This window comes from Falco peregrinus, chromosome 21, assembly GCF_023634155.1.
Source record: "Falco peregrinus isolate bFalPer1 chromosome 21, bFalPer1.pri, whole genome shotgun sequence".
In the NCBI taxonomy this organism is placed as follows: domain Eukaryota; kingdom Metazoa; phylum Chordata; class Aves; order Falconiformes; family Falconidae; genus Falco; species Falco peregrinus.
In genome coordinates, this window is record NC_073742.1 from 2,448,097 (window position 1) to 2,472,357 (window position 24,261).

General features: G+C 51.8%; 4 protein-coding genes across 17 annotated transcripts; 3 read left to right on the forward strand and 1 right to left on the reverse strand.

The window, feature by feature from the left end:
- Window positions 1-48: 48 nt before the first annotated feature.
- On the forward strand, window positions 49-6,010 carry LOC114011225 (C-type lectin domain family 2 member G-like). 6 transcript variants are annotated; one of them, XR_008745032.1, is made up of 9 exons: window positions 49-854; window positions 1,080-1,207; window positions 1,452-1,637; window positions 1,866-2,016; window positions 2,842-2,898; window positions 3,333-3,425; window positions 3,511-3,695; window positions 3,816-4,017; window positions 4,100-4,477. XR_008745032.1 is itself a non-coding variant. In XM_027781948.2 (9 exons), exons 3-9 carry the CDS (start codon window positions 1,613-1,615, stop codon window positions 4,489-4,491), a joined length of 696 nt encoding a protein of 231 aa, XP_027637749.1. In that variant the 5' UTR covers window positions 55-854; window positions 1,080-1,207; window positions 1,452-1,612; the 3' UTR covers window positions 4,492-6,010. The 6 variants fall into 6 exon arrangements, 4 of the variants coding, with proteins under 4 accessions (XP_027637749.1, XP_027637748.1, XP_027637750.1 ...); XR_003553084.2 differs by having other exon boundaries at window positions 4,335-4,453; XM_027781948.2 differs by having other exon boundaries at window positions 55-854; window positions 1,942-2,016; window positions 3,816-3,919; window positions 4,335-6,010.
- Window positions 6,011-8,948: 2,938 nt separating this feature from the next.
- On the forward strand, window positions 8,949-13,787 carry LOC101924935 (C-type lectin domain family 2 member D-like). 7 transcript variants are annotated; one of them, XM_055792542.1, is made up of 6 exons: window positions 8,949-9,076; window positions 11,029-11,213; window positions 11,597-11,707; window positions 12,023-12,204; window positions 12,487-12,590; window positions 12,953-13,787. In XM_055792542.1, the coding sequence occupies exons 2-6, from the start codon at window positions 11,096-11,098 to the stop codon at window positions 13,089-13,091; spliced, it is 654 nt and encodes a 217-aa protein (XP_055648517.1). In that variant the 5' UTR covers window positions 8,949-9,076; window positions 11,029-11,095; the 3' UTR covers window positions 13,092-13,787. The 7 variants fall into 7 exon arrangements, with proteins under 7 accessions (XP_055648517.1, XP_055648518.1, XP_055648522.1 ...); XM_055792543.1 differs by having other exon boundaries at window positions 8,979-9,090; XM_055792547.1 differs by having other exon boundaries at window positions 9,000-9,024.
- LOC106112286 (killer cell lectin-like receptor subfamily B member 1B allele A) lies at window positions 13,785-18,279 on the reverse strand. The gene is made up of 7 exons (XM_027781946.2): window positions 18,178-18,279; window positions 16,925-17,123; window positions 16,115-16,231; window positions 15,659-15,799; window positions 15,079-15,233; window positions 14,543-14,652; window positions 13,785-14,136 (listed from the first exon to the last, which is right to left on the reverse strand). Exons 2-7 carry the CDS (start codon window positions 16,995-16,997, stop codon window positions 13,971-13,973), a joined length of 762 nt encoding a protein of 253 aa, XP_027637747.1. The 5' UTR covers window positions 16,998-17,123; window positions 18,178-18,279; the 3' UTR covers window positions 13,785-13,970.
- Window positions 18,280-18,916: 637 nt separating this feature from the next.
- On the forward strand, window positions 18,917-23,679 carry LOC106112290 (C-type lectin domain family 2 member B-like). 3 transcript variants are annotated; one of them, XM_055792552.1, is made up of 6 exons: window positions 18,917-18,954; window positions 19,543-19,630; window positions 21,178-21,276; window positions 21,994-22,166; window positions 22,589-22,695; window positions 23,126-23,679. In XM_055792552.1, exons 2-6 carry the CDS (start codon window positions 19,573-19,575, stop codon window positions 23,289-23,291), a joined length of 603 nt encoding a protein of 200 aa, XP_055648527.1. In that variant the 5' UTR covers window positions 18,917-18,954; window positions 19,543-19,572; the 3' UTR covers window positions 23,292-23,679. The 3 variants fall into 3 exon arrangements, with proteins under 3 accessions (XP_055648527.1, XP_055648525.1, XP_055648526.1); XM_055792550.1 differs by lacking the exon at window positions 18,917-18,954 and having other exon boundaries at window positions 19,514-19,630; XM_055792551.1 differs by lacking the exons at window positions 18,917-18,954; window positions 19,543-19,630 and adding an exon at window positions 20,553-20,653.
- Window positions 23,680-24,261: the final 582 nt, after the last annotated feature.

The window sequence follows — 24,261 nt, forward strand, 5'->3', positions numbered from 1 at the left end:
CGACCGGACGGTGCCCCTCCACCCCTGGCGTGAGGTGGCACGTGAGATACGGAGGCATCAGAGGGGATGGCTGCAGGAAGCCCTACGGGAGTGGCCTCTGCCACAAAACAAGCTGTGCCGGCTTTATCCGTGCAGCCCCCGGGGGCCAGACACAAGGGTGAAGGGCTCTTCACCACCTTCCAGCGACCCCTCGCAGCACAGCGCGCCCACGGACACCCGCAGCGTGCTGACGGCGGGTTTGGTTGGGGGTCTCTGCTGTTCTGGGCGCGCACCGACTTCGAAGGCTCATCCCCAGATCGCTGCTGGCCCCAGATCCACCCAGCAATGGGGACAGTGGATCCTGAAAGAAGCCGCTGTGCCCCGGCTCGTGGCTTGCACCCAGAGTTGCTCCCACATCCTGACGGCATTCCTTGGGCACTAGACAAAAGCGCCTTTGATTTATTTTCACGTGCTGCTTGCGAGGCCATTGCTTCACTGGTCAGCAATGTTTCCCCTTACCAAGGCCATGATCTAGAACAATGTTTGCCTGTAACATTTTTGACATGATTTTTGGGACACAAGTCCTTTATTTCCCACAAGCCCAGTGCATTTGGGAGTATTTTCTGACGCTCCAGTTTGTTGTTCCCCGCTTGGTGCCTTTTCCCCGCCTCTTCATCATCTGCTGGTTTAACTCCAAAATGCACCAAGCTGAAGCCTAGGGGAGGAATAATTTTTGGGGACGGTAGCAAAAAGCTACATCCATCAAAACCAACTGAAAACAAGTGTTTGGGGAGAAAAAAAATATCCTTTTTATTCTTCCCTTGGCAAAGACATGAAGGTTGTTCTTACTTGATAAATATTTGCTACAGATTGGGGTAGGTAATAGAATTTGTGTTTACAGGGGTGATGCTGAGCAGTACGCCAGCTGTGCGTCTGTTGCAAGAGCTGTGTATATATATACATATACACACAGTTTCAGTCAGTGCGGAGGTTCTTTCTTCGAAAAGCTGCACCTGTCGAGGACTTTTTGAGGGTTCGTTGAAGGATCTGCAGATGCTGCTTTCTGTTTTGCACAGCTGGATATTTTTTTTCTGTTACAGCGGGGGGTTTCTTGTAAAAATAGCTCCGATGGCATGGCTTTTGCTTCTCTGAGAAGAAACTCAAATCTGTTGATGTTTTACTGTGGGATCTGGAACCAGGACAAGATCAAAACCCGGAAGAGTTTAAAGTAAGTAGTCTTATTTAAATTTTTAAATCAAATCTAAATTAAAGTCTTTACATTTAAAGGAATACCTGGCTGTGGGAGGTTTCTTCTGAGTGGATGTAGGCGGGGATATGGAAAAAGGAGGAGGAAAAGAAGCTTCGAGGAAAGCAAGAGATTTAGAAAAATGTGCTGCTTTTGTGCTGCTGAGCAAACTCTGAGCTTTTGAGGGGATTGTGAGCTTTTCTTCTTTTTATTCTGCTGACCACAGGAGCATCCTGGCAAAACCCCGGGACTGAGAAGAACCTGGCTGGTCCCTGGTGCCGTGCTGCGGTCTCGGGGTGTCCTTGACCTTCCTTACCTTGCTTCTGGTGGAGGTGAGGGACACGCTCGTCCCCAGAGGGTACTGCTGTCCCCTCAGAGGCACCAGGGATGGCAGAAGCTGTTCCCGATGCAGGTACATACGCGCCATCCCCTGTCCCAGATGCTTTAAGAGCTGCCTTGTGGGTGACAGGGGGGGTAGAGGGGGCGGTTTCTGTGCTTCGGGCAGGGGGACGTGGCTCAGATAGGTTCAAGGGCCATCCAGCACATCTTGGGGTGACCTGGGGGTCCTGAGTGGAGATTGGAGCTGAAAACACCTTATAGCTGAAGAAGTGGGGAAGTAATTAAGACAACATCTCTCCAGGGCAAACAAAGCGTGGCACAAGCCAATAAAGTCAAGGCTGGCTTGGAAAAACAAAGTGAATCCCTTTTTTCTGAAGGTGGAAATCACGTTTTCCTTCCTACCATGCATGTAGACCGGATGAAAGGAAAATACTGCTTTTTTCCCGGGACAGGTAAAGGTTTCGGCAGTGGGGTGGCTACAGGGGTGGCTTCTGTGAGACGAAGCCAGAGGCTTTGGCCATGTCCCATGGGGCCGGTGCCAGCTGGTTCCGAGCTGGGCCAGCTGGTGGCCAAGGGAGAGTGGACCAGTGACAGTGGCAGTGCCCCTGTGATTGCATATTAAGAAGGAAAAAACAAAAACCTGCTCCAGCTGAAGAGACTATGTGAGAGCAACAGCCCTGCCAGGGCCAGGGAAGGAGGAGGGGCAGGAGCAGAGACCCCCGTGGTGAAGCCCACGGCAAGGCAGGCCGTGTCCCTCAGCCCGTGGAGGTCCACGGTGGAGCAGTGGGATGCCCAGATGAGGCTGTGACCTGTGGGAATCCTGCGCTGGAGCAGCCCCTTGCTGGAGGGCTGCGCCCCACCAGAGGGACCCCACGCTGGAGCAGGGGCAGCGTGAGGAGGAAGGAGCAGCAGAAACGTGTGATGAACTGACCGTAACCCCCATTCCCCAGCCCCCCGCGCCGCTCAGGAGGAGGACCTAGAGAAACTGGGAATTCCATTACGCCTGGGAAGAAGGGAGGGGTGGGGAAAAGGTGTTATTTCTGATGTGAACGGTAATACATTAAACTAATTTTCCCCAAGTCAAGTCTGTTTTGCCCGTGACGGTAACTGCTGAGTGATCTCCTGTCCTGATCCCCACCCACGAGCCCTTCGCTGCATTTTCTCTCCCCTGCCTGGCTGAGGACACGAGTGATGGAGCAGCTTTGATGGGCACCTGGCATCCAGCCAGGGTGAACCCACCGCCCTTTTACTTGCGTGAGCTTCTTGCTTTTGTACAGGCGAAGACCCACCCACCGTGACGATTCTGTCGCAGCGGACAGCGGAGGAAGGGAGCCGTAAGCGTCTTGTTTTGGGGATGTTGTTGCGGAGTTTGCGGCTGGGCTTAGCGTGACGGTGGGCAGCTAAAATTCAGTTAAAATGGCTGGGGTGAGGGGGGTGTAAGAAAGGCGAAGCTGCTTGCAAGCTTGGGCACAGGGCAGCCCAAGCTGCGGGGCTGGGGGTTGGTGCCCATCTCCCGTGGTGGAGGAGGGGTGGAGAGGATGCGGCGAGCTCGGGCAGTCCCAAAAATCCTTGGAGGCTGATGGAGGCACTGGGATGCACCCCCTGAACTGAGCCTGCACCCCACGGTGCCCCCCCCACATGCTTTGTGGCTGTATTTAAAGGTGCTGAAGGCACCTGGGGCAGGGAATACAAGAGCTGCAGGGAGCTTGGGATGCTCTTCATGCCACGGGTTTGCCGGCCGTGCCTCTTCCGTGTGGTTTGTCCCCAGGTTTTAGCCTCAAGTGCATTAAAGATAAAAAAATCCCCATCGGGGTCACCGTGGTCATAGCAGCATTGCTCATCACCATCATCGCGCTGGCAGGTAAGTGCCCGCCAACAAAATCTTCTCCTCCCCTGGAGAAAACCCACTGGTGTAAGACACCAGGATGCGTTCTGCTTCTTTCCAGCTAAGAAACGCCCGTCCTGTCCCTCCTGCCCCTCTCCCGTCCTTCCCAGCTGCCTGGAAAATGGGATCGGGTACAGGGGGAAGTGCTTTTACTTCACGGAGGACGAAGCGGACTGGAACAGGAGTCAGATCTCTTGCCTTTCTCATGGAGCCCACTTGGCCACCATCGACACCCAGGAGGAGCTGGTAAATAAGAAATCCCTGAGGAACTGGTGTGTCAATTTGGGAAGCAGATTTGGGATTCCCCTGGAGGGAGACGCAAAGATATATATGATGCTTGCTTTCCCCCCCCCCCCCCCCTTCCAGCGTTTTCTCTTGCGCTACGGGAAGCTTTTGCATTACTGGGTTGGTCTGCGAAGGGAAGGTGCTGGACCTTGGAAATGGTTCAACGAGTCTCTCTTCAACAACATGTACGTCCTGTCTTCTGGAGAACATAACCATGCCCTGGGCTGAGATGGGTCAGGGATTGAAGGCAAGAAGACACACATATATATATAAATTTAATGAGGTGGGAGCAATTAAACACCACTTTTTTTTTTTCGCTTGAGCTAAAGCACTTGGGCTGCAGCCCGTGGATTTGTGTGATGCAGGTGCTGGCAGGGGATTGAGGGCATCCCTGGATGAAACCCCCTGGGACCAAGCAAGTGAAAATATTCCCTCCTTTGTGGAGCGCGAGGCAGTTTTTGTTCTGCATGGGGCGGGTTGTTTGCTGGGAAACATTGCTGAGCACCATTAATCCGTATGGGAAAGGCTGAACTGCGGACCTGTGGCTGACAGTGACCTTTTTGCTTCCCTTTTAGTTTTTCCTTCTGGTCTTTCATGCAGGTTCGATGTCCGGGGCAATGGACAATGTGCCTATATCAATGCTGACGGGATCAGCAGTGACTGGTGCTCCCAGATGAAATACTTTGTCTGCAGCCACTGGCAAAAGCTCCCCAACAGGACTCAGAAGGATTTTAAAACCCTTCTGGATTTCTCCTGACATTTCCTCCTCGTCAGAGGAGATCAGCCACAAGGTGCTATTAACCCCATGCAACAAGGCAGTGAGTTTTCCGATGGAGCATGTTTATTTCAGTTTTAACTTAGAAAAGTCAAAACTCCTCATGACAACGACACGGAGCTGTGACCAAAGGATCCTTGCTTTACTCTAACCGCTAGTGTCTTTCCAGCTTTTGCAGTTGTGAGGAGGCTTGGCAATATTCCGGAGGCTTGGGAATATGCAAGAGACTTGGAAAACTCCCTGCTTTGCTGGCAGTTGCTGCGCTGTGAAGCTCAGTTTTGCTGGTTTTGGGGTGTCTTTTTTTTTTTTTTTTTTTTTTTTTGTGTGTGTGTGGATTTGGAGGAGCTGGAGGTGAGGGGCAGAAATGCAAAGTGGAGAAATAAAGTAGAATTGCTTCGGGGTCCCTCTGGCCAGTGCGTGGGAGAAGCCCCCAGCCTCAGCAAGGAGCCACCAAACTGCTGCTCGGGGATGTTGTCACGGCTTAAACACACCGGTGACTGAGCCCCACGCAGCCCACCCCCCACAGTGGGATGGGGGAGCCGATCAGAAGAGTAAAAGTGAGGAAACTCATGGGCTGAGGTAAAGACGGTTTAATAGGTGAAGCAAAAGCCGCACATGCAAGAAAAGCAAAACAAGGAATTTGTTCACCGCTCCGCGTCGGCAGGCAGGTGCTCAGCCATTGCCACCAGCTTTGTGGGAAGACCCAAATATTGTCCTTGAACCTTCCCAGCTCCTTTTTGAGCTGGAGGGAAACCAAAAACCGAAAGCAACCAAACAAGAAGCCCCGTGCTGGTTTCCACCCCCAGCAGCGTCTCGCTCACCTCCGCCCTGCGAGGCGCCAAAGGATGTGGCTTTTTGCAGCATCCACTCACAGGATGCTCTTGTGCCTCTACTGACAAAATTATCATCCGCTGCCAGAAAGCTCAAAACATGGGGCAGAGCAGAAAGAACATCTCCAATGTGCGGTCACTTTGTCCTTTTGTGTCCGCGTGGCTGCAAAAGAGCGAGTTTGAGGTGCTTCTTTTGAGGCCTTGGTACTTTCAGTTCTCTAATTTTGGTGCAGCTTATGACCCTTCAAGTGAGCTGTGAGGTTTTCACATGAAATAGCAAGAGAAAAGAAAAAGAAGCAACCAGAAATGGTCTTCCTCCTTTGCTTGGGCTGGGATGAGGCAACTGACTTGGCTGGAAGATGGTGATGGGGTCGCTATTATTGCTTGTTTTTATTAGGAGAAGGGGAAATAATGCACCCTGTAGAAATACCTAAGAAGTAGAATTTATTGTCAGACCGACAGATGCTTTAACTTGAAGTACAACTGCTTCTTAATGCTCCAGTTACAGAAATAATCCAAATGACTTGATTTTTGTTGAGGCTTATCCATAACACAGGCAGTCCAAAGACAGTCCTTTCCTTGGATATTCAGCTCTTTGCCACCCAATGTGGTGGCACAGTGAGGTTTTCAGCATCCCATATCCCCTGGAATAATAAAATATTGGTGGTGGAGGTTTGCTGGGAGTTACTGTTAAATATTTAGCCAACCTGTTTGCTAACTGGTTATGCCCTTTCCTCTTTTTACTGGTCCAGAGGGTGGTTTATGCCACAGTTACAGGTTTTAGACATTGCACAAAGCTTCGCGAAACTGAGACGGAAAGGGATTGCGTTATAGCAGAAGGTCAGGGAAGGGCTAGTTTTCCCTCCAGAACTTTTTCATCCATCGCTAAGACTTTGGCAATAACAAACAGGCTGAGCTGTGAGGCCGTAAAGTTTGATTGGCAAGGTTGGGTATGAGTGGTACCACCCGTCACGGGGCGTGCCTGGGGAACAAAACACATTTTGGAAGACTTTATGGAGAAATGAACTGCGCTGAGTGATGGATGAACCGGTTGAAGGCATCAGGGGCGCAGCACGAGGTACCGCTGCATGCAGCGTGCTGACTTTGCTGGTGCGAGGTTAAATCTAACCCCAGCAAAACAAAAATGCAATAGCGAGAGTTGCGCCATCCTGAGCATTGGCAAAAAAAGGAGCAGGAAAAAAGGAGTAAGGATCGCTAAGGAATTAAATTTCTTTGTATGGACTTCCAGGGTCGGTAAGAGGCAATGCCAGACTGGCCATCGTTTAGGGAGGTGAAGCTGGAGGTGCCCAGAGGCTGAAGCATGAAACCACCGGACAAAATGCCCCCCCAGGCACCTTGACGAAATTTTCTGTGGTGTTGCTCACCCCTGCAGTGACGCTGAGGGGAAGCCCAGGGAAGGATGGAGAAAACAAACTGCAAAAATTGCTGCTGCCCGTGGTTTCTTCTTGTGGCCATTCTGGCCGAGAAGATCCCCAGTACCTGGGTCCACCACCTGGGATGTCAGGGTGGGGTCCTCACCTTCCGTTGGGTCATGACGGTGTAACCTTCATCATCCTCCGTCACTGATGTCAAGGGCGTGTGAAGTGAGCGATGGGTGGAGAAGGAGGGAAGCTTTTCTGAGCAGAGGCGGTGCGGTTAGGTGAAGCTGGTGGAGGAAACCCTCACCGCTCTTCCTGCTGCACAGTGTAGCCCTCTGCGAGGTGCAGGCTCCGGTGGGTGGGTGGCACGGGGCTGGGGGGGCTGGGGGCAGCTTGTGCCACCTTGCCTTGGCAGGCTGCTGAGGCCTTGGGCTCTTCCTTGCCAAGAAAAGGTAGGAGACCACCAGGAAGCATGAGGAACCTCAAAATGGGAAAACACTGGATGCTAAAGGAGACAGCACCAGCATCCTTGATGATGTGGGAGCGCTTCTCCTTCTCCCAAAGAATTCTGTGGCTAACCACAACGCTGTGGTGGTGGGGTTTTTGCAGCCTGCTGTCACTTTGGGGAAGACCCTGCCCGCCACCTTGAGTGACCTCCTGGGTCTGGCTGTGCACGGCCTGGTGCCCCTTTTTTTCCCCTGTGTGTTGCCTTCACACCTGATGGCATGAAATTCAGCACCGTGACCCAGGTGATGCCCTCCCAGGACCAGCAATAGGGGGATACCTGAATCTTTGACCCCCAAGCTCTGAGCCTTGGGGCTTGTGACTGGAGCGGGATCCTGAGGGTATCTTCTATCAGTATAAGCAGCAGCAGCAAGACCCCAAATAATTTCCTATGACTCGTATGACTATGGGCTTACCGCCGGCCTCTTGACTCAGTTCTCCTTGTGGAAAGCATACGTCATCCCCGGGTGCGCGGCTCGCTCGTGAGCATCTTCACTGGATGCATCTTCAAGAGGTTGAGGTGGATTGTGTGGGTAGGCGATGATGAGCAGCCACCTCCTTTCCCGGGACACGCTGTCTGTGGTCAGGGGGCTTGGCATACTGAGGGGGTGGCCACACTGATCACCCCCGACCCATCTCCACAGCCAGCTCACCCAAACGATGGTTTTGCAGATGGCTAGAGCAGCATTTAATTTATATAAATTTTTTTTTTCTTCAAACAGGGAAAGTGGGCGGTTTCTCTGGGGAAAAGGGGGGGGGGGGGGGGGGCATCACAGAGGGTGCAAAGAGCCTCCCAAGCCCCAAAGGTCTCCAGTGCTCCAAGACAGGGACCACATAGTGCAGGGATGTCACCTCCAGGTACACGTTTCCAAGAGAATTTGAGGGCAGAAACTGGTGGGGGATGGCAACAAGAAATAGTGTGTTGGGCCCAAACCCAAACGCATCCCGTTAAGAACGAAAATCTATCTTCATCATCCTCGCTGCAGCTTGCTCCATCTCCCCCTTCACTGGTGCGCCCCCAGAAGAAGACCCTGGCCCTGTCTCTCCCGCATCACCCATCAAGCAAGGTGGGCAGCCCCTGGTTTGATGAGAAATGAAGAAATCACCGTTCCTGTGAGGCAGGGAATGGGGTGAACCGGGATCTACCAGCATCAGCCAGGAGCGGGGTCATCCAGGACCAGCACCTAGCAAGCTCATCGCTCCCGAAAACCATCATCCTTTTTCTGGAGGGAGGAGAGGCTGCTTCAGGCGGCCCACCAGCTGCCGTGTGTCTGCGGCCAGACGACATCCCCGCCACTTCCCGTGCTTCTGCGGTGACAGCCACGGGGGTCCCCAAAGGCAGGGCGGTCCCCGCGCGCTTGCTCTCCCTGCCTCCATCCTCCCCGCGCTCCTCTCACCTACACGTTTAATTCCACGCCTTTCTCCTGCGAGCGCTTCCTTCTCTCCCCACGCCGGTTTTCCTCCCGGTCTGTTGCCTTTCCCCCCCGAGCGGCGAGCACCGGCGCAGCTGCAGCGAGCGGCTGCGCCCGCAAATCGCCTCAAGCCGCTGCGAAGGGGGGAGCGCGGAGCCCGGGGTGCGCTCCCCGCCGGCCGGGCGCGCAGGCATCCCCGCTCGCCTGCGCGGAGCAAAAAGAGCAAATGAAAAACCCCAAACCACGCACCGATACCTGGAAACTGTTAAGCACGGAGCACCGGGCACCGCTCCCTTCTGGGGGTGGCGCCTGAGCCCCCGGCGGCGCCGGTGCTGCGGGGCGCTGGGGAGCGCTGGGGAGCGCTGGGGAGCTGCCGGTGCGTTGCGCGGGGTGAGCTGCGCGGGGTGTGCTGCGCGGGGTGAGCTGCGCGGGGTGCGAGCCGGTGCGCTGCGCGGGGTGAGCTGCGCGAGGTGGGCTGCGCGGGGTGCGAGCCGGTGCGCTGCGCGGGGTGAGCTGCGCGGGGTGCGCTGCGCGGGGTGGGCTGCGCGGGGTGCGAGCCGGTGCGCTGCGCGGGGTGCGCTGCGCGGGGTGAGTGCGGAGCTGGGCTGGCTGCCAGGGGCTGCCCACAGACAGGGCTCTTCGGGGGGGGGGGGGGTGTGCGCGCAGAAAGAATCGGGCAGCCAACTTACAAGCGGCAAATTGAAGGGAGGAGAGCCCCCCCCATCCCCCCCCCCCATCCCCCCCCATCCCCCCCCACCCCCCCAGACTGTCGCTGCTGCTCAGCCGGGCTTATTGAGGCTGCTGCCCCCACGGCTGCGCTGGCCCCCTGCCTGCGCTGCTGCGGGTGATTTCAGGGGACACGTTTCTTCGGCTGCTTCTTTTTTCCGTTCCGCTGTTTCGCAAGAGCTTTGCGGTGCTGAGGGGCGGAGGGCTCAGCCCCTTCCAGCCGGAGGGGTTGCTTTCGCTGGAAGGGAATGAAGAAAATCGTGGGGAAAAGGGGCAAATAATTACACCATTAAAAAAAGAGACTTAAATATATTTAAATTCAGTGGAATGAATAGTGGTTTGGGAGCAGATGGACTGAAAAGGCTGGAAACCACAGTGGGCTTGGGAGGGGTAAAGCCTGGGCAGGAGCTCAGCATGCTCTGTGTCACGTCTTAATTTTGGGGGGGTTTTGTGTGTGAAAAATGTGAACCTCTGTGGGGTCATTTTTAACGGACTTAGTTCAATTTTTACGTTTATCATTGGAAAGCTGAACCGAAAACGCACAGAAAGTTTCAGTTTGATACCAGCGACCTAAACAGTTCGGGTAGGGACATTTTCAAGGAACCGACTTTTTCTTTCGTTTCCCAAGTATTTTTGTTATGATGCAGCACGGAGCAGCCCCCAGCCCACGGAGGAAATTCCAGCTCCCACCCAGCTCGTGGCAGCGAGGGGCCTCTGCTCTACTGGTCCTGGCACCTCCAGGGATGGGGGAGCATCACCCCTTCCCAGCCCACCCTGGTTGGGGCTTTTTTTCTTCTCTTCTGCCACATTTCACCCTAAAACTGCTCCTGAAACGCTGTTCCCCAGCACGGCTTCAAGCATTTTCCTCCTGCAAATCCCCTGTGCAGGGAAAGGGAGTTTCTTGCCGCTTTTGCCCTGCTCTATTTATTGACAACAAAGACCTGCCCTGACCTTTAGAGCTGGTTCCCAGAGCGAAATGGTACAGGAATGCCCTTCGTAAGACCAAGGGAAGAAGTAAAAGCTGTTGTAACCCGGAAGCTCAGATACAGGAACTCAGATTAAGGTCTTTCCAGAGAGCAAAACAAGTTGTTTTCAGCATGAGCAGCTGGTCTAAATTCAGTTTCCTTTCCTCCTGTGGGTTTCTGGGGAGGGGGTCAGACCACGAGCTCCGCTCTGACCCGTCGGGGAGCTTGCTCCCTCCCTTCAGCAACTGCTGACGACCCCTTAACAGGCTTGCGTCCTCTTGTAAACACGTAAACTGCTTTTATCAACTGCGGATGGTTAAAAATTTTCGTTTTTCTTTTAGTATTTAAACTCCCTTTAAATTTCTCTTTTCTCCCCTCTCCCCTTATCTTGTCTTCTCTTTCTTCCTTTATCTTTCCTCTTCAGGTTTTCTCTCCCTTTATCTTTTCTTTTCCACCCTTCTCTTTTATTCCCCCTCCCCTCTCACTGGGTCTTTCCTTCTGGCTTTCTTTTCTCCCTTAACGTGTTTTCAGCATCGGACGAGCACGCTCCCCTGCCACGGCTTCACATGGTACCTCTCGCCCCTGAGGCCTGGGGGTGTTGCAGAGGCCAAAAAAGATCCTCTGGAAGCTTCATGGGATCTTGAAATGCAAGAGGCATGGCTGGCTGTGGATTTTTCTCAGCCTTTTCTTTGTTGACACACAGCCTGAGCCACGATCCCTGCAGACGCCAGTGGACGTGAGCCCCCGGGTCAGGCACTTCTCTGCCCACGATGGGGAAAGGAGCCCAAAAGCAGAATTCTTCAGATCAAGAGGAAGTGTTGAACAATTGCAGTGATGCAGAAAAGCAGTACAAATGGGGTAATGGCGAGGAAAACCCCAACGACCCAGGTGAGGGCAAGGGGTGGGAAGAGCATCTTGCCCTGGTGGAGCACCAGTGGGATGGGGACGGAGTTTTCGGGTGGGTACGGATCAACCCAGGCACGTCTGCACTAAATTTCACACGATGTGGCCACCTCTAAAGGCTGAAAAGCCCTAAATCCATCCCTAGGTCCTCAAAAGCATATTGGTGCTTTTGAAGGGGGACATGTTTGCTCTCCCCACCTTGTGGGCAGCCCCTTGAGCCCCCTGCAAGCTCTCCTCACCCTCCCGAGCCCCAGAAAGGTCCCTGTCCCAGCCAGGGCGCAGGATGGGCTGAGGATCCAGCAGAAAAAAGGGCAAAGCAGGGGGAAAAGGACCCAGCTGAGCCCCTCGCCTATTCTTTCCTCCCCCAGGGTCCAACACCAGCAAGTCAGACTGGAAAAGATCCCACTCAGTGCGTGTTTCCGTCATGGTGTGTGTGATGCTCATGCTCCTCGTCTTCACCCTGCTGGTGACCTTGACTGGTGAGTCCTGTCCAGGCATCCCCCACGGGGAGGATCCAGGCCAGGCAGCTCTGGTCTGGGGAAGTGGGGGGATCCCGGGATTTTCCCGGCATCAAGGGATGCTCCCTAAGCAAAGCACCAAGCCTGCTTCGGGAGGGACCTCCTTTTTCCCTAAACCATGGTCCGGGTGACCTGGCTCCTCACTCAGTTACACTATTCCCAAGGGCATCACCCCCAATTTCCCCCCAGAAGCTTCAAGGGAAAAAAAAAAAATTAAAAAATCTAGTTGTCCTGCTTTTTAAGGCTGCCTGTGCATCTTGCCTTTCTCTTTTTCAGTTGTCCGTGTGGGGTCCAGCTCACCCCAGCCAGACTTCTCCCATGTGTGTCCAGACACGTGGCTTGGTTTCCAAGGGAAATGCTATTATTTTTCTGAGGATGAGAGCAATTGGACCACCAGTCAGGAAAGCTGTGTGGCCCTGGGAGCTTCGCTGGCCTCCATAAACACCATGGATGAACTGGTAAGAACGGCTGCTTGAGCCCCTGCAGTAGTTACCAGGGTGGGAAACATGGGGAAAACCAAACCAAACCAAACCAAAATAAAAAGAGATTTAAAAAAAGACAAAAAAATCCCCAAACCCAAACAAAAAAACCTGCTTGGCCCCAGATTGCACCCAGTGCTGTAGCCAGGAGCAGATACCTTGGGGAAAGCACCATCCCTGGGTGGGGTGATGGACACAGGTGGAAGAGAGGAGGCGGAGGAGGCAAGAACAGCTAAAAGACGACGCTTCTTTGATTTAAAGGTTTTCATTAAACGCTATAAAGGCGAAGCTAACCGTTGGTTTGGGCTGCGAAAGGAGAAGGATGAGAGCTGGTGGTGGACCAACGGCACAGCCTTCAACAACTGGTTGGTCCCTCTGTCTGCGTTGGGTGCTCGGAGTTGGCAACTGGGGCAGGTTTCTCTCTTGGTGTGGTTTGAAACGGCCCCGGGGGGGATGTTGCATTGCTTCTCCCATCTTGGATGGGTTTTCTTGGAGGCTCTGGGATGACCCGTTCTCCTGCCACCATGTCCGAGCAGCTCCTGGCTTTCCATGGGATGCCTGGGACGGAGCAAAGATGCTGCACACCAGCCCCCTATTAGATACCCTCAGCCAAATGCCATCCCTTCTTCTCCTAGAGAGGAAATGCCAGCTTGCCTTAATTTTTTTTCGGGGGTACCCTTCTTCCTTTCCTGCTTTTCTTACTCTCCTGGTGGTGTCGGCATTGCAGGTTTGAGGTGCGGGGTGGTGGACCCTGTGCATACCTGAACCAGGAGAGCATCAGCTCATCCCTGTGCCAGACCAAGAAGAACTGGCTCTGCAGCAAGCCCGACAGCTACGTCCTCTGGAAGCAGACAGCATATCCATAGCAAAACATTCCCAGAACAGGGGCTTCACACCAGCAGATCGAGCAGAAGTCAGCAGTTCGGCAAATCCCTGTGTCTGATTTTATCACCTGCGTTTATAAGCTTGTGTTTCAGTGAAACTTTCTCATCAGTACCTCTCTTATCGTCTTTGACAAGGTTAACTCTCCTTGGTCTGTCATTGCTGTTGGACCACTGCATCAGAAAAAGCTTGTTTTATTTGTGTTTTGAGATCAGTATTTTGCCTGTGAGCTGGTCGGGCCAGTAAGTGACTCACTTGAGTTTAATCCCCTGTTAAATTTGTTAAAGTGGTGGATTTGCACGGGCTTGGAATGCTTTAGAGTCGAATGTTTCTGCAAAAACCCCAAAACCTCAGAACCCAACCTTGCCCCCAAAACCCCTTAAAACCTCAAACAAAAGAACCCCAACTCAAACCCCACCCCCCTCCAAACCAACAACAACTAATCTCACAACTACAAAAAGACCCAGAAGACAAAATAACCCACCCCAAGACTCAGCCACCCTCCTGTGTCCTGGCGCTGATGCTCTCCGGTGCGCCCAGGGAGGCGCATGCCCGGCAGCGCATCCCTAGGAAAAATTTTTTGACTTGAGCTTTGCGATATTCATAATGTCTTCTGTGCCACCTGTAGTCTTTATTTTTTTTACAAGCCTGCCTTATTTCAATAAATTGAAGAAAGCTGGTTTTATAGGTTTTTATTGATGTCGTAGCTCTGCGCCCCTACAGAATTGTCTTGACCCACATGGGAAGTGGATTTGCAAACCCTGAAATCCCCCCCAGAGCCGTAGGGGCGAAGACGGGGCGGACGTCACCCCAGATATTGGCAGCAAGTGTCTTGCAGGCTGGATGTGTGGGATGGGCACGTGTCAGATGGAGCCGTCACATTTCTCCCCGCCTTCTGCCATCAGTGGGGAGAGCTGGAAGGGCTCTTTTTGGCAAACCCACTCATGTTCGCCCTTACAGGTATCGATCTCCAACATCGCGTCTTTCAGCGTCCCGCACCCGTCATCCGCCTCCTGCAGCGTGCCAAACCTGCAGGACAATGATTTTATTGCCCCAGAGGAGCCAGCTCTTCCAGGCTGGCACAAGAGGGCAGGTGGGGAGGTCCTCTTGCCCTTTTCCTGCCACCGTCTTATGGTGCTACAAACACCACCTCGCCGGTGGTGGCCCAGATCTGACCGCAGGTTGCTGTGCTTGCAGTAAAACCTGCAAGGAGCATGCGCGGACCGGTAAAACCCGTGCCGGTTGCATGGATACGGTGGGACGTGTTGGGTTACCGTGCTCCGTAAACCCAGCGCTCGGTCTGCAAAGCTTTGGCAGGATGAGTACAAGACCGTTGCAGGGACCACCAGCTCTTGGCAAGGTGGATCAGGGCATGCGGTGATCTGAGATGGAGCAAAGCTGCTTTTCATGCCAGCAGGTTGCCGGGTACACTCACATTTTGGTGTTAAAGGGCGTGTGGTCCACCCACATCCAGCTCCTATGGGATGACATTAATCCGATCCACACTGGCTGCGTGCCTCTGCCTGTAATATTCTTGATGTACTCCTGAGAAATGAAGGCGGTTGGTTGCTCCCAGAATCTCTCCGCGGAGAGTTTCGTGGAGTGCAAAGCCACGGAGTTAACTCCGAGTCATTTAACCCCCAAGCAGAAGGGATGCGAAGGTCTCCTGGGCTTTGAAGGGCTGGAAACAGTTTCAGTTCAGCGCCCGAGACACCAGTGCCTCCACCTGGGCTCTGCATCCCTCCTCTTCCTCCTATGCCACCCGTGGGTGGGGGGACATAGAGGGGCTTCAGGTGACAATTCAGCCCCTTCTTCTTCCCCGTCACCTCTTAGGAGACATCAGAGCAGGAGACGGGCGAGAGCCGGTTGTATCCCCACACCTCCTGCTCCCGCGCTTAACCACTCCCCTGCCCACCCCCCCCAAAAAAAAAGACTTTCAGGACTTTTTCAAGCCTTCTCCTCTATATTTACCTTTTCTTTCTCATTCCGCAGCACTACCAGCTGAGACTCCTGATTTTCGCAGCCCTTCTTGCCCCGAGTCCACTCTCCCTTTTCCTTGGAAAGCTGGTAGCACATGTCCCCATGGAGCTGCCAGTTCTGGGGACACAGCTTGCAGCCAGCACAGGCTGAAGAGGAGAGAGAACCATGAGACACCCCAAAGGGTGGTCAAGGTCTTCCCCAACCACCAGCCGAAGGGCACCGAGGGCTTCCTCATCCCACAGCCCGGCTCTTTCCCCATCCTTCGGGGTTTTTTCACACTGTTGTGGCTTTTCCTGCTCGCCCTGCAGCTGGGTGACCGCGAGGATGCTACCGGCTGGTTGGGATGGAGGAAGGGCGGTGAGGAACCTCCTCCCTAGGGTTGACCCTGGTCCTCCATGGAGGATGGGTCAGCAAAAACTGCACGCAAAGAAATAATTCTTCCTTGCCAGCTCCCCTCTGCTATCACAGCCTCCCATCTCCAGGGGCCTTCCTTGCAGTTGGGTGGGAGGGAAGCCCCGCAAAGGTCCCACCTCGGCATCTCCCAGCAGAGCTGGGTGGGAAGGGAGGTTACCTGTGCGGTTTTCCTGCTGGGACTTGCAGAAATACCCCATCAGGGATGCCAACACGCATCGCTCTGTGTGGTTCCTTCCCCAGGTCTCGTTGCCTTGCCGGGGAGCGACCGTCGCCGCCGGCTGCAGACAGCCCTGAAAAACTTGGAGGAACAACCTGGGGTGAAAGACTGCGGCCGTTTGAGGGTAAAACCCACAAAAACAGGTAGGGCTGGGGTTGATTTTGTGCAATCCTCTTTTTTTTCCCTGCTGCAAATGCACCCAATTTGTTAAGCCAGCCTGAAAAACATGGCTTGTGTCCTCCACCCTCGCCAAGGGGGTTACTCTTGGTGGGGGACGTGTCTAGGTGCATCTTCATGGGGCAACCTCGTCCCCTCCGAAGGCTGAAATGAAACCCGATTTCCCCTCCGCGCTCGCTCACTGGGGTTTTGAGATGTAGATAAGAGCTGGTTACTCACCCTGCCTGCTCAGCACCGCCACCAGCACCAGCAGGATGAGGTGCCCCAGTGCACTGGCTTTGAGGAGGACCCCATGCCACCGTGGGCACAAGGCAGGAGTGAGAGTGGCCACCTTTGCTGAAAAAAAAAAAAAAAAAGCACATTTTCACATGAAAAAGCTGGGGTTTTTAGAGGAAAAAAAAGAACCACCCCCACCCCCCCTTTGTCAAGCCAGCAAGCTTGAGCAGAAGTTTATGGCTGCTTTGCTTCCTCAGAAATACAAATCACTACTGATGGGGTCCAGAGGTCGGATGCAGACATGAGGGCATCACCTAAGGGTGGGTTTTCAGGTGGTGGAGGGGCTACAGGCAGCCTTGGGCACCCACCAGTGGAGCTCAGGCCTGAAACCTTCTGCAGCTGGCTTAACTTAGAGCAGGAGGAACCCACTCGCGGTGGAGCTGGGAGCCGGCGGGACACAGGTCTCTCCAGCGTCTCCACCAGGATCCCCTGCGTGGGCTCAGCAGCAGTTTTCCATCGAGGTGCGTTGGCTCGCGTCGGGTGCCTCGGGACCCGTTTTTTGCCACAAGTGGCGGGTCTCAGAGGTGAAACTCTTCAACCTCCAGATGTTTGCAAGCTTCCCTCTCCCCCATCCCTTCTGCGCAGTTTTCCCCTCTGTGCCAGCCGGGATCCCACCGTCGGGGGTGTTTAATCCAGCCAACGTTTCCCATCTGTCTTGGAAACCTCCACATGGGGATGGATAAGCAAGAACCCCCCAAAGTCTTCCCAAAGCAAAGCTCGGAATAAGCGCTTTTTCCCCAAAATAACACTTACTGTGACACTTCTTGGCAGAAGAAAAGCTCTCCCCGGGGTGTCTTAAATCAGCATAAACTATTTCCCCAGCCATGATGGCTCAGGAGGTTGCAAGAGCGTCTGAAGAGTGAAGTTGTTCTTGGGCAACCTCACCTTATGACCGACTCGCTTGCGCCTGCGTCCAGCTCCAGGAAATGGCATCGTCTGGGCCTTTTATTTCCTTTTGTTAAAAAAATAAATATTAATTTTATATATGTATCTCCAACAGGCTTCCCTTGTAAATTAAGGTCAGTCGGGGGTAGGTGTCCTCTAGCCAGGAGGAGGTCGCACATCTGGAGGTGCAGAAACACCTATGGGCGTAATGATTGCACTGAGCAGGCGGGAAAACATGCAGAGACAAAAAAAAAAAAATAAAATTAAAAAAGCCTTTAAATAAGGTTTTTGAGGGTCAGGCTGAAGCACATCAAGGCTGGGATCAGCGTGGCCAGAAGCAGACAATCAGGTGACTTGGCAGCGGGCGATATTTCGTGGTTTTTCCCCAGAATATTGGCTGCCAGCGACTTGAAACGGCTTTTGCTGTACGCGGCTGTTTCTTCTGCTGCTTTTGATGCAATGGTCAGTCTCTGTCCTACCTGCTGGCACGGAGGGTTGTAAAAGCACGGGGCGCGCAGGGACTGCCCGGCTCTGGCACTGGAACAAAGCAGAGTGGGTTTTTTCTAGCCGTTTCCTGCAGGCTGCTAATTAATTTTATCCCGTTTTACTGTCGTTTTTTTTTTTTTTAAATCTATTTCTTTATTTCACTTTATTTTGTCTTGCTTTATTTTACTTCTGCTTTACTTATTTCGATTTTTATTTGGCAACCTCCCAGCCCCGGCGGGTGACTTTAGGGCATCCAGACGGATACTGCGTTTCCTCTTCTCCTGCAGGTTTGGGACCATCGCACAGAGCAACCAGCAGCACAGTCCCCGGCTATCCTGCCCTTTTTCCCTTCCCTTTTCCTCTTTTTTTTTTTTCTTTTTTTTTTTGCTATTAACCCCATTTGCAGACATCTTTTTATAGAGATAGAAAGATAGAAACAAGTTTTGTTTTGGTTTTTTTTTGCACGTACCTAAAAGACAGCAAGAAAAACCCCAGAACTTTGCCCCAGTACCTGTCAGCAGCAAGAAATCAGGTAAAAGCAGAGAAACCCAAAGGCTGCAGCAGAAAAAGCGTGGCCTTTCTAAAATCTTTTTTTTTTAATGCTTTCTTTTTTTCAATTATTTTTTTTTCTCTACCTGCAGGCTTCATTACCCCCATGGAAAGTTTTTGTGGTGAGCTGCTTTACACTTCACTCTTCCTGCGCTCTGCAAAAGCAGCAGCTCTGATGGTGTGTGACTATTGCTTAAGAAGAAAAAAAAAAAAAAAAGAAAATGGAAAAAAAAATTACGTTTTGGGGTAAAACCCTGGAGTTGGATAGCTTAATTGCAAGAGCACTTTTTTTTTAATAGTGTTTTCCCTGTTGGATGCATTTACTTGATGACCCCATTTATTGGGGGTGGGGGGAGACAGGATCAGTCTCGGCTCAAGGATGCAAATTTGAGGGAGGCAGTGGTGTGGAAAAAAGATTTTTATTATAAAAAAATCATAAAATGGGCTGGAGGGAACTGCCTGCTCATGTACCTCATAGCATCTTTGAGGTCCCTTTCAGGGTATCCCAGCACCCTGGAGCAAAGCGATCTCCAGCAGCAAGCATTTTCCCCTCCTGCACCCCAAAAAAAGCATTTTTTGGGGATAATTTTTCCTCCCCAACTGGGAAAAAAAAAAAAAAGGCTGGAAATGCAGGAAAAGGATGTGAAGAGGGTGCGGGGTGGGAAACTACGGCAGCTTTGCTCATGGGCAGCCCCTTCCCCATCTGCCCCGGAGCATCCTCATGAAAATCCCCTGGAAAAAAAAACCAACCAACAAACAAAATAAAAAAATATTTAATTCTTTAATACTTTCTATTTCACATTTCTTTTGGCAGGAGAGGGTTGTGCCTCAGCATCCCGCTTGTTCCCACCAGCTGGATCCAGGTAAGGGGGTTTGGGATGAGCTGGGGGGAGTTGGACTCCAATTTTAAACTGGGGGGGGGATGGGAAGAAAACTATAATTGCAGGGAGAAAATAAGTGTCGTTGTTAGGAGAAAGCTTTAATTAGGAGGAGATTTTAATAGGGTGGGTGAAAACCCATGTCCTCTTAAAAAAAAAAAAAAAGTTTTTTGTTCAGGAAAGCAGCTTTGAAAAACACAAGAGTCACCATCGAACGTCTTATCATGCTGCTCTCCACCGAGGCAACCACTCGTCCCGTGGAATTGATGATGTTTATTTTCCTCCTGCAGCATCGTGCTTTGTGCTGCCTGCCAGTACCGCGAACCGGCAGCTTTGATTTAATATAACGTGAGATTGGATTGGGTTGGCGTTATTAAAATAATTTTGTAGATTTTAGAGAGACGAGAGGATTTGTAGAGCTTGTGGTGCAAAAACCAGCATTCCAGGGGTAGAGAGGGCGTCTGGGGCAGGGGGTTCCCACCTCTGCCCGCGGATGGTCCCTGTGGGTCCTGGGGGGAGGCTGAGGACCGACGGCCTTCGTCGCACTCGTGATGGATGGAACCTCGTCGGCAGGTGGGGCGGAGGCAGAGGAACCCGCTGGGAATGAAGGGAACAAGGGACTATCCTGGATTTTTGGGCGCGGAAAGGAGCAGGCGCACAGGTAACTGTGGAGCAATGAACTGGGTAACCACTGGGGTTTGGGTTTTTGTTTGGTTTTTTTTTTTTTTTTTTTTTTTTTTAAATACTTCTATAATTCAAGAACAAAAACCAGCTGAGGTAAGGGAGAGGGGGAGGGGCTGTAGGGGGAAAAAAAACCCCCAACTTTTTCTAGCACTTCCCTCAGGGGAAAGTTTTTGTTGACCAGCAGATGGGCTTTTTGCTGTAAAGTCTCATTTCAACCACTCCGGGCTACTCTCGTATGTGATTAATCCTTCCTGAGGCACTGTTTCTTCTGGGTCTTTTCTTTTTTCCCCTCAAAAAGGTACAAATTTCTGCTTTATTCTGAATTAGAATCAAGGATTTTTAGAACAGCTTGAAGTGTTAAAAAGACACCACCCCCCCCCCCCCCAAAAAAAAAAGCCTGGGATTTCAGTCCAGTTTAGACACATCAGCAAAATATTAATCCCTGCCTTCCCTGCAGCATTGCCCTGTTTCAGTTCTCCTGACCCTTCCTCCCATCTCCATCCTCCTCTTGGTGCACAAGGTGGTAGAAAAGGGGATTTTCGGATCTTTTCCATCACCTCTTTACCCAGGCAGGGACTAAGATTTTTGAGGATTCCCCGCCCCCCCCCCCCCCCCCTTGGCTTATTTCTTTTTTTATTTATTTGTTGGGCGGGGTTTTTTTTTTCAATGTCTTTTATTTTATTATTTGGCAAATTTTGCTGCTGACTCGCTTTCTAATACTTTTTTATGCATGGGGAGGAGGGGAGCAAGAGTAGAAGGGAGGGTTTGTCCCACGAGGTTTGATGCATGTGGTAGGTGGGGACAAACAGGGGGAAGCTTGAAAGAAAAAGAAGGGAAGTCTCACGGGCTGAAAACACTGAGATTGTTTAGTTAAAACCCTTAGGGCACAGAAATTTCTTTGCTCATGGTGAGAGGAAAGGGCATGTTGTGGATCACAAGATGCAGAGATGGAGTGACCACGACTCGGATTATTTGCAAGACCCAACGTGTCTCAGTTTAGGTGGAGAATGAAGTCCACCGAGCTTTAATAATGAAGCAGAACGCAGAAATTACAGCATAATTTGAATTATGGTGCATTTCAGAGCAGGAGTTTACAGCTGGAACTGGGGAGACTAATGTTCCAGACCAATAATGTTCCCCTGCTAAGGAAGCGCTCCCCAAAGTAAAAAAATACAGAATTTTATTCTACACAGAGAAGAATTTTTGCAATTTCTCACCCAAAATGACAGCAAAAGCCCACCTGGCAAGGGGAGGAGACTAGCCTCTCACCATCTGGGCATCAAACGGTGCCTGTGCTTTAGGAAGCCTCTTCCAGAAGATGCTTTGGATGAGCATCACCCAAGTGCTCAGACGCAGCGCTCGGTGCTCTCCATGATGACTCAATATGGGAAGTTTCCATTAAAAGTCCCTTTCATCCTCAAGGAAAAGGAGAAAAAAACATCTTTTGGGCCAACAGCCTGGACCTGGAGCATGTTGCTCCCATCGGCACCCCCTCAAAGGCATTGAAGGTCTCTTCTCCTGCAGGTTACAACCTTGAGATGAAGCCAGAGGCACGTGTTGCCTGCCAGGTGACAATGGCGGTGCTGTTCGTAGCTCTGCTCATCACAGCCATCACCTTTGCAGGTGAGTATCGAGGTTTTAGTCTCATGAGGAACGTCTCTGAGATGCTCTGAGTTGTTGCACGTGTGCCAGATCCACCTCCGTGGTCCCAGGGAAGACGCAGCCCAACCCAAGGTGTTGTCCTCTCCAGGAGAGGGACGTGTCCACAAGCAGAGAAGCCTTTCTACAAAGACCAAACCCATCTCCTCTGTGTAGGAGCTGATACCGCTTCGAAACCTATAAAAAAACAAACGGAAAGAGCAGTGTCACGGGTACAGTCGCCTGAGATTTCCCAAAGGTGCTTTTTTCAAAGAAGGGACCGTTTCTCTGCTGCTTGTCCAAGCAGAAGATGTTGGCACGAGTCCCACCAAGTCTGCAGGAACGAGGCCATTTTTTTTTTCTGTCCTTTGCCCATCTTTTGCGTGAACGACAGTAGCAATACCTAAGGGCATATGTAGGGATAGGGCTGCTCTGGAACTCCTCTTAAAACTTGTGTCCACCCTGTGAAGGTATGGCACCCACGTTTCTTGTCCAATGCCACAAGCTGGGCCATGACTTGAGATTGTTTTCTCCTTCCAACCCCCCCGATGTATCTCTTGGTCTCTTGATTTTTCTTTCCTCCCACCGCTGAGGCAGATCCAAGATTTTTTTGAAGGACATGGGGTGGGGGACGACCTTCCCCACCCTGGTGAGGCAAGGGGAAGGTGCCGCTCCTTGACGCTGTTGCTCTATCGATGACAGTGCAGGCTTTTCAGCCGCGGCCGAGACCCTGCTCTCGGTGTCCATTCGACTGGATCGGGTACAGAGGGAAATGCTACTATTTTTTGGAGGTTCAGCAGAACTGGACATCCAGCCAGGACAACTGCTCGGCACTCGGTGCTTCCTTGGCCATGCTCGACAGCTTGGAAGACTTGGTAAGGAGACATGAGAGCATGCTTAGCGGGGGGGGGGGGGGGGGGGGGGGGGAGCTACCAGCATATTTGCCACCGTTTGACGACTTTGCTCTTCCAGGACCTTCCTTGGAGATCTGGGGCAAGGGGATGAGGACCATTGTTTTGTTGAGAGTAGGTTGTCATGGGTGTCTTCACATTTCTCACCAGAATCAACCAATGCAAGAACTATGGAAACACCCCCCCACCCCCCATTTCTAGGCAATAATAAAGCTCTGCCTTAAAAATTACACTTTTTGGTAGCAGATTGAAAAGTTCAAGCACCGAAGGAGCACGAGCAACCAGTGAAATGTGGTTGGAGGGAGGTTTCTGCAGGTGGGGACTTGCTGGAGATGTCCTGAAGCCCTGTGACCTGCCGCAAAGCCTTTCTCTCTCCTCTTTTTCAGAGCTTCGTGATGAGATATAAAGGCATCTCGGAGCACTGGATCGGCCTTTCTCGGGAAGACAAGGAGCAACCGTGGAAATGGGTGAACCGCTCGCGTTTATCTCACCCGTGAGTCTGGTTTTCATCATTACGTCATGGGTCGGTCTTTCCTCAGCCCCAGAACGAGCATTTCTTCTGGCACTTGAGGTGCATCCAGAGGTGGCGGTGGGACAATGTTTGGGAAAGGCAACGTTGTGTCCAGAACTTGCTTCTCCCCTCTGACTTGAGAGGTGGAAGTGGTGCATTTGGGGGGGAAACACTCCTCATTTGATGGGTTGGTTTTTTTTGGTTTGTTGGGGGTTTTTTTCTTGCAAAGTGTTTGGTTTCCGACGGTCAACCTGGAGTGCTGCCAAAACAGAAATATTTTGGGGCGTAGCGATGCCCATGAGGATGCCTGAGAACTGAAGGGGGGTGGGGAAGCTAACGTGTGATTTTTTTTTTTCCCCCTTTTTTCCTGCTGTCCTCACCTGAGGTGGGATGTCTTCGTCTGTCCTCCCAGGTTTCAGGTCCGTGGTGGTGGTCTCTGTGCCTACCTGAACGACAGCGGGCTCAGCTCCTCCCGCTGCGGCGCCCGGAGGAGCTGGGTTTGCAACGCGCCTGAGCTGCAGAGCCCAGGCAGGAGCCACCAGACGAGACGGGCTCCAAACCTTTGCATCAGCTCCTGAGGGGCTGCAGGGAGCGCTCCCCAAACCCACACACCACAGGGAAACCAAAGAAAACCAGAGAAGAACGGTTTGGGCTTCTTCGAGGAAAAGAACAAATTAAAAAAAAAATGGGTTTGGGTCTTTCCATGTGCCTTGAACCCACAGGATTCACCCCTGCGGCATCCACCAGATGGAGGTGGCATAAAAACACTGCGTGAGAGATTTCCCAGGAAACCTCCAAAAATCCGTGGGTGAACAAGCAAAACTGTGCCCTTTTTTTTTTTTTTAAATGTGCAATTTTTAAAAAAATTTTTTAAATTTTTAAAAAATTTGCAATTCCTAATTTCTGTGTCGTTGCACCAGGTGCTGTGAATTAATGGTGGCAATTAGCATATTATATATATTAAAATTTAATTAATCGAATTGAATTAATGAGAATTATATAGAGAATTATATAGAGAATTATATAGAGAATTATATAGAGAATTATATAGAGAATTATATAGAGAATTATATAGAGAATTATATAGAGAATTATATAGAGAGGGTAATAGAATTAATAGTGATTTTTAGTGGCTGACACTTTGGAGATGTTTTCTGCACAATACATCGCTCCCATTTGTTACAGACCGAGTAATTATTTGTGTTGATTGTACACAATAAAAATTGACCCTTGGTTAACGAACCTGTTCTGGTGCTGCCCCTGACCTCCTGCTTGCCTGGAAGCGCTGTGGAAAATGCTCCAGCTGGTGCCATTTCCCGATTTTATTTTTTTTCTCCCCCAGCCTTTGCACACCAGCATGAGGGGAAAAACCTCCTGCTTCAGGTGCATCAAGCATGGGGGGGGGTGGAGATCCCCGACACAACCCTTCTCCCACCCAACCCGGAGCATCTTTTAGCATCGCTGAGCTCCTCAAGCACCCACCAAGCACGTTAATTTTTAAAGCCTACCTGCCATTTGTTAAAGATGCTCTCCAACAAGCAAGGCGTG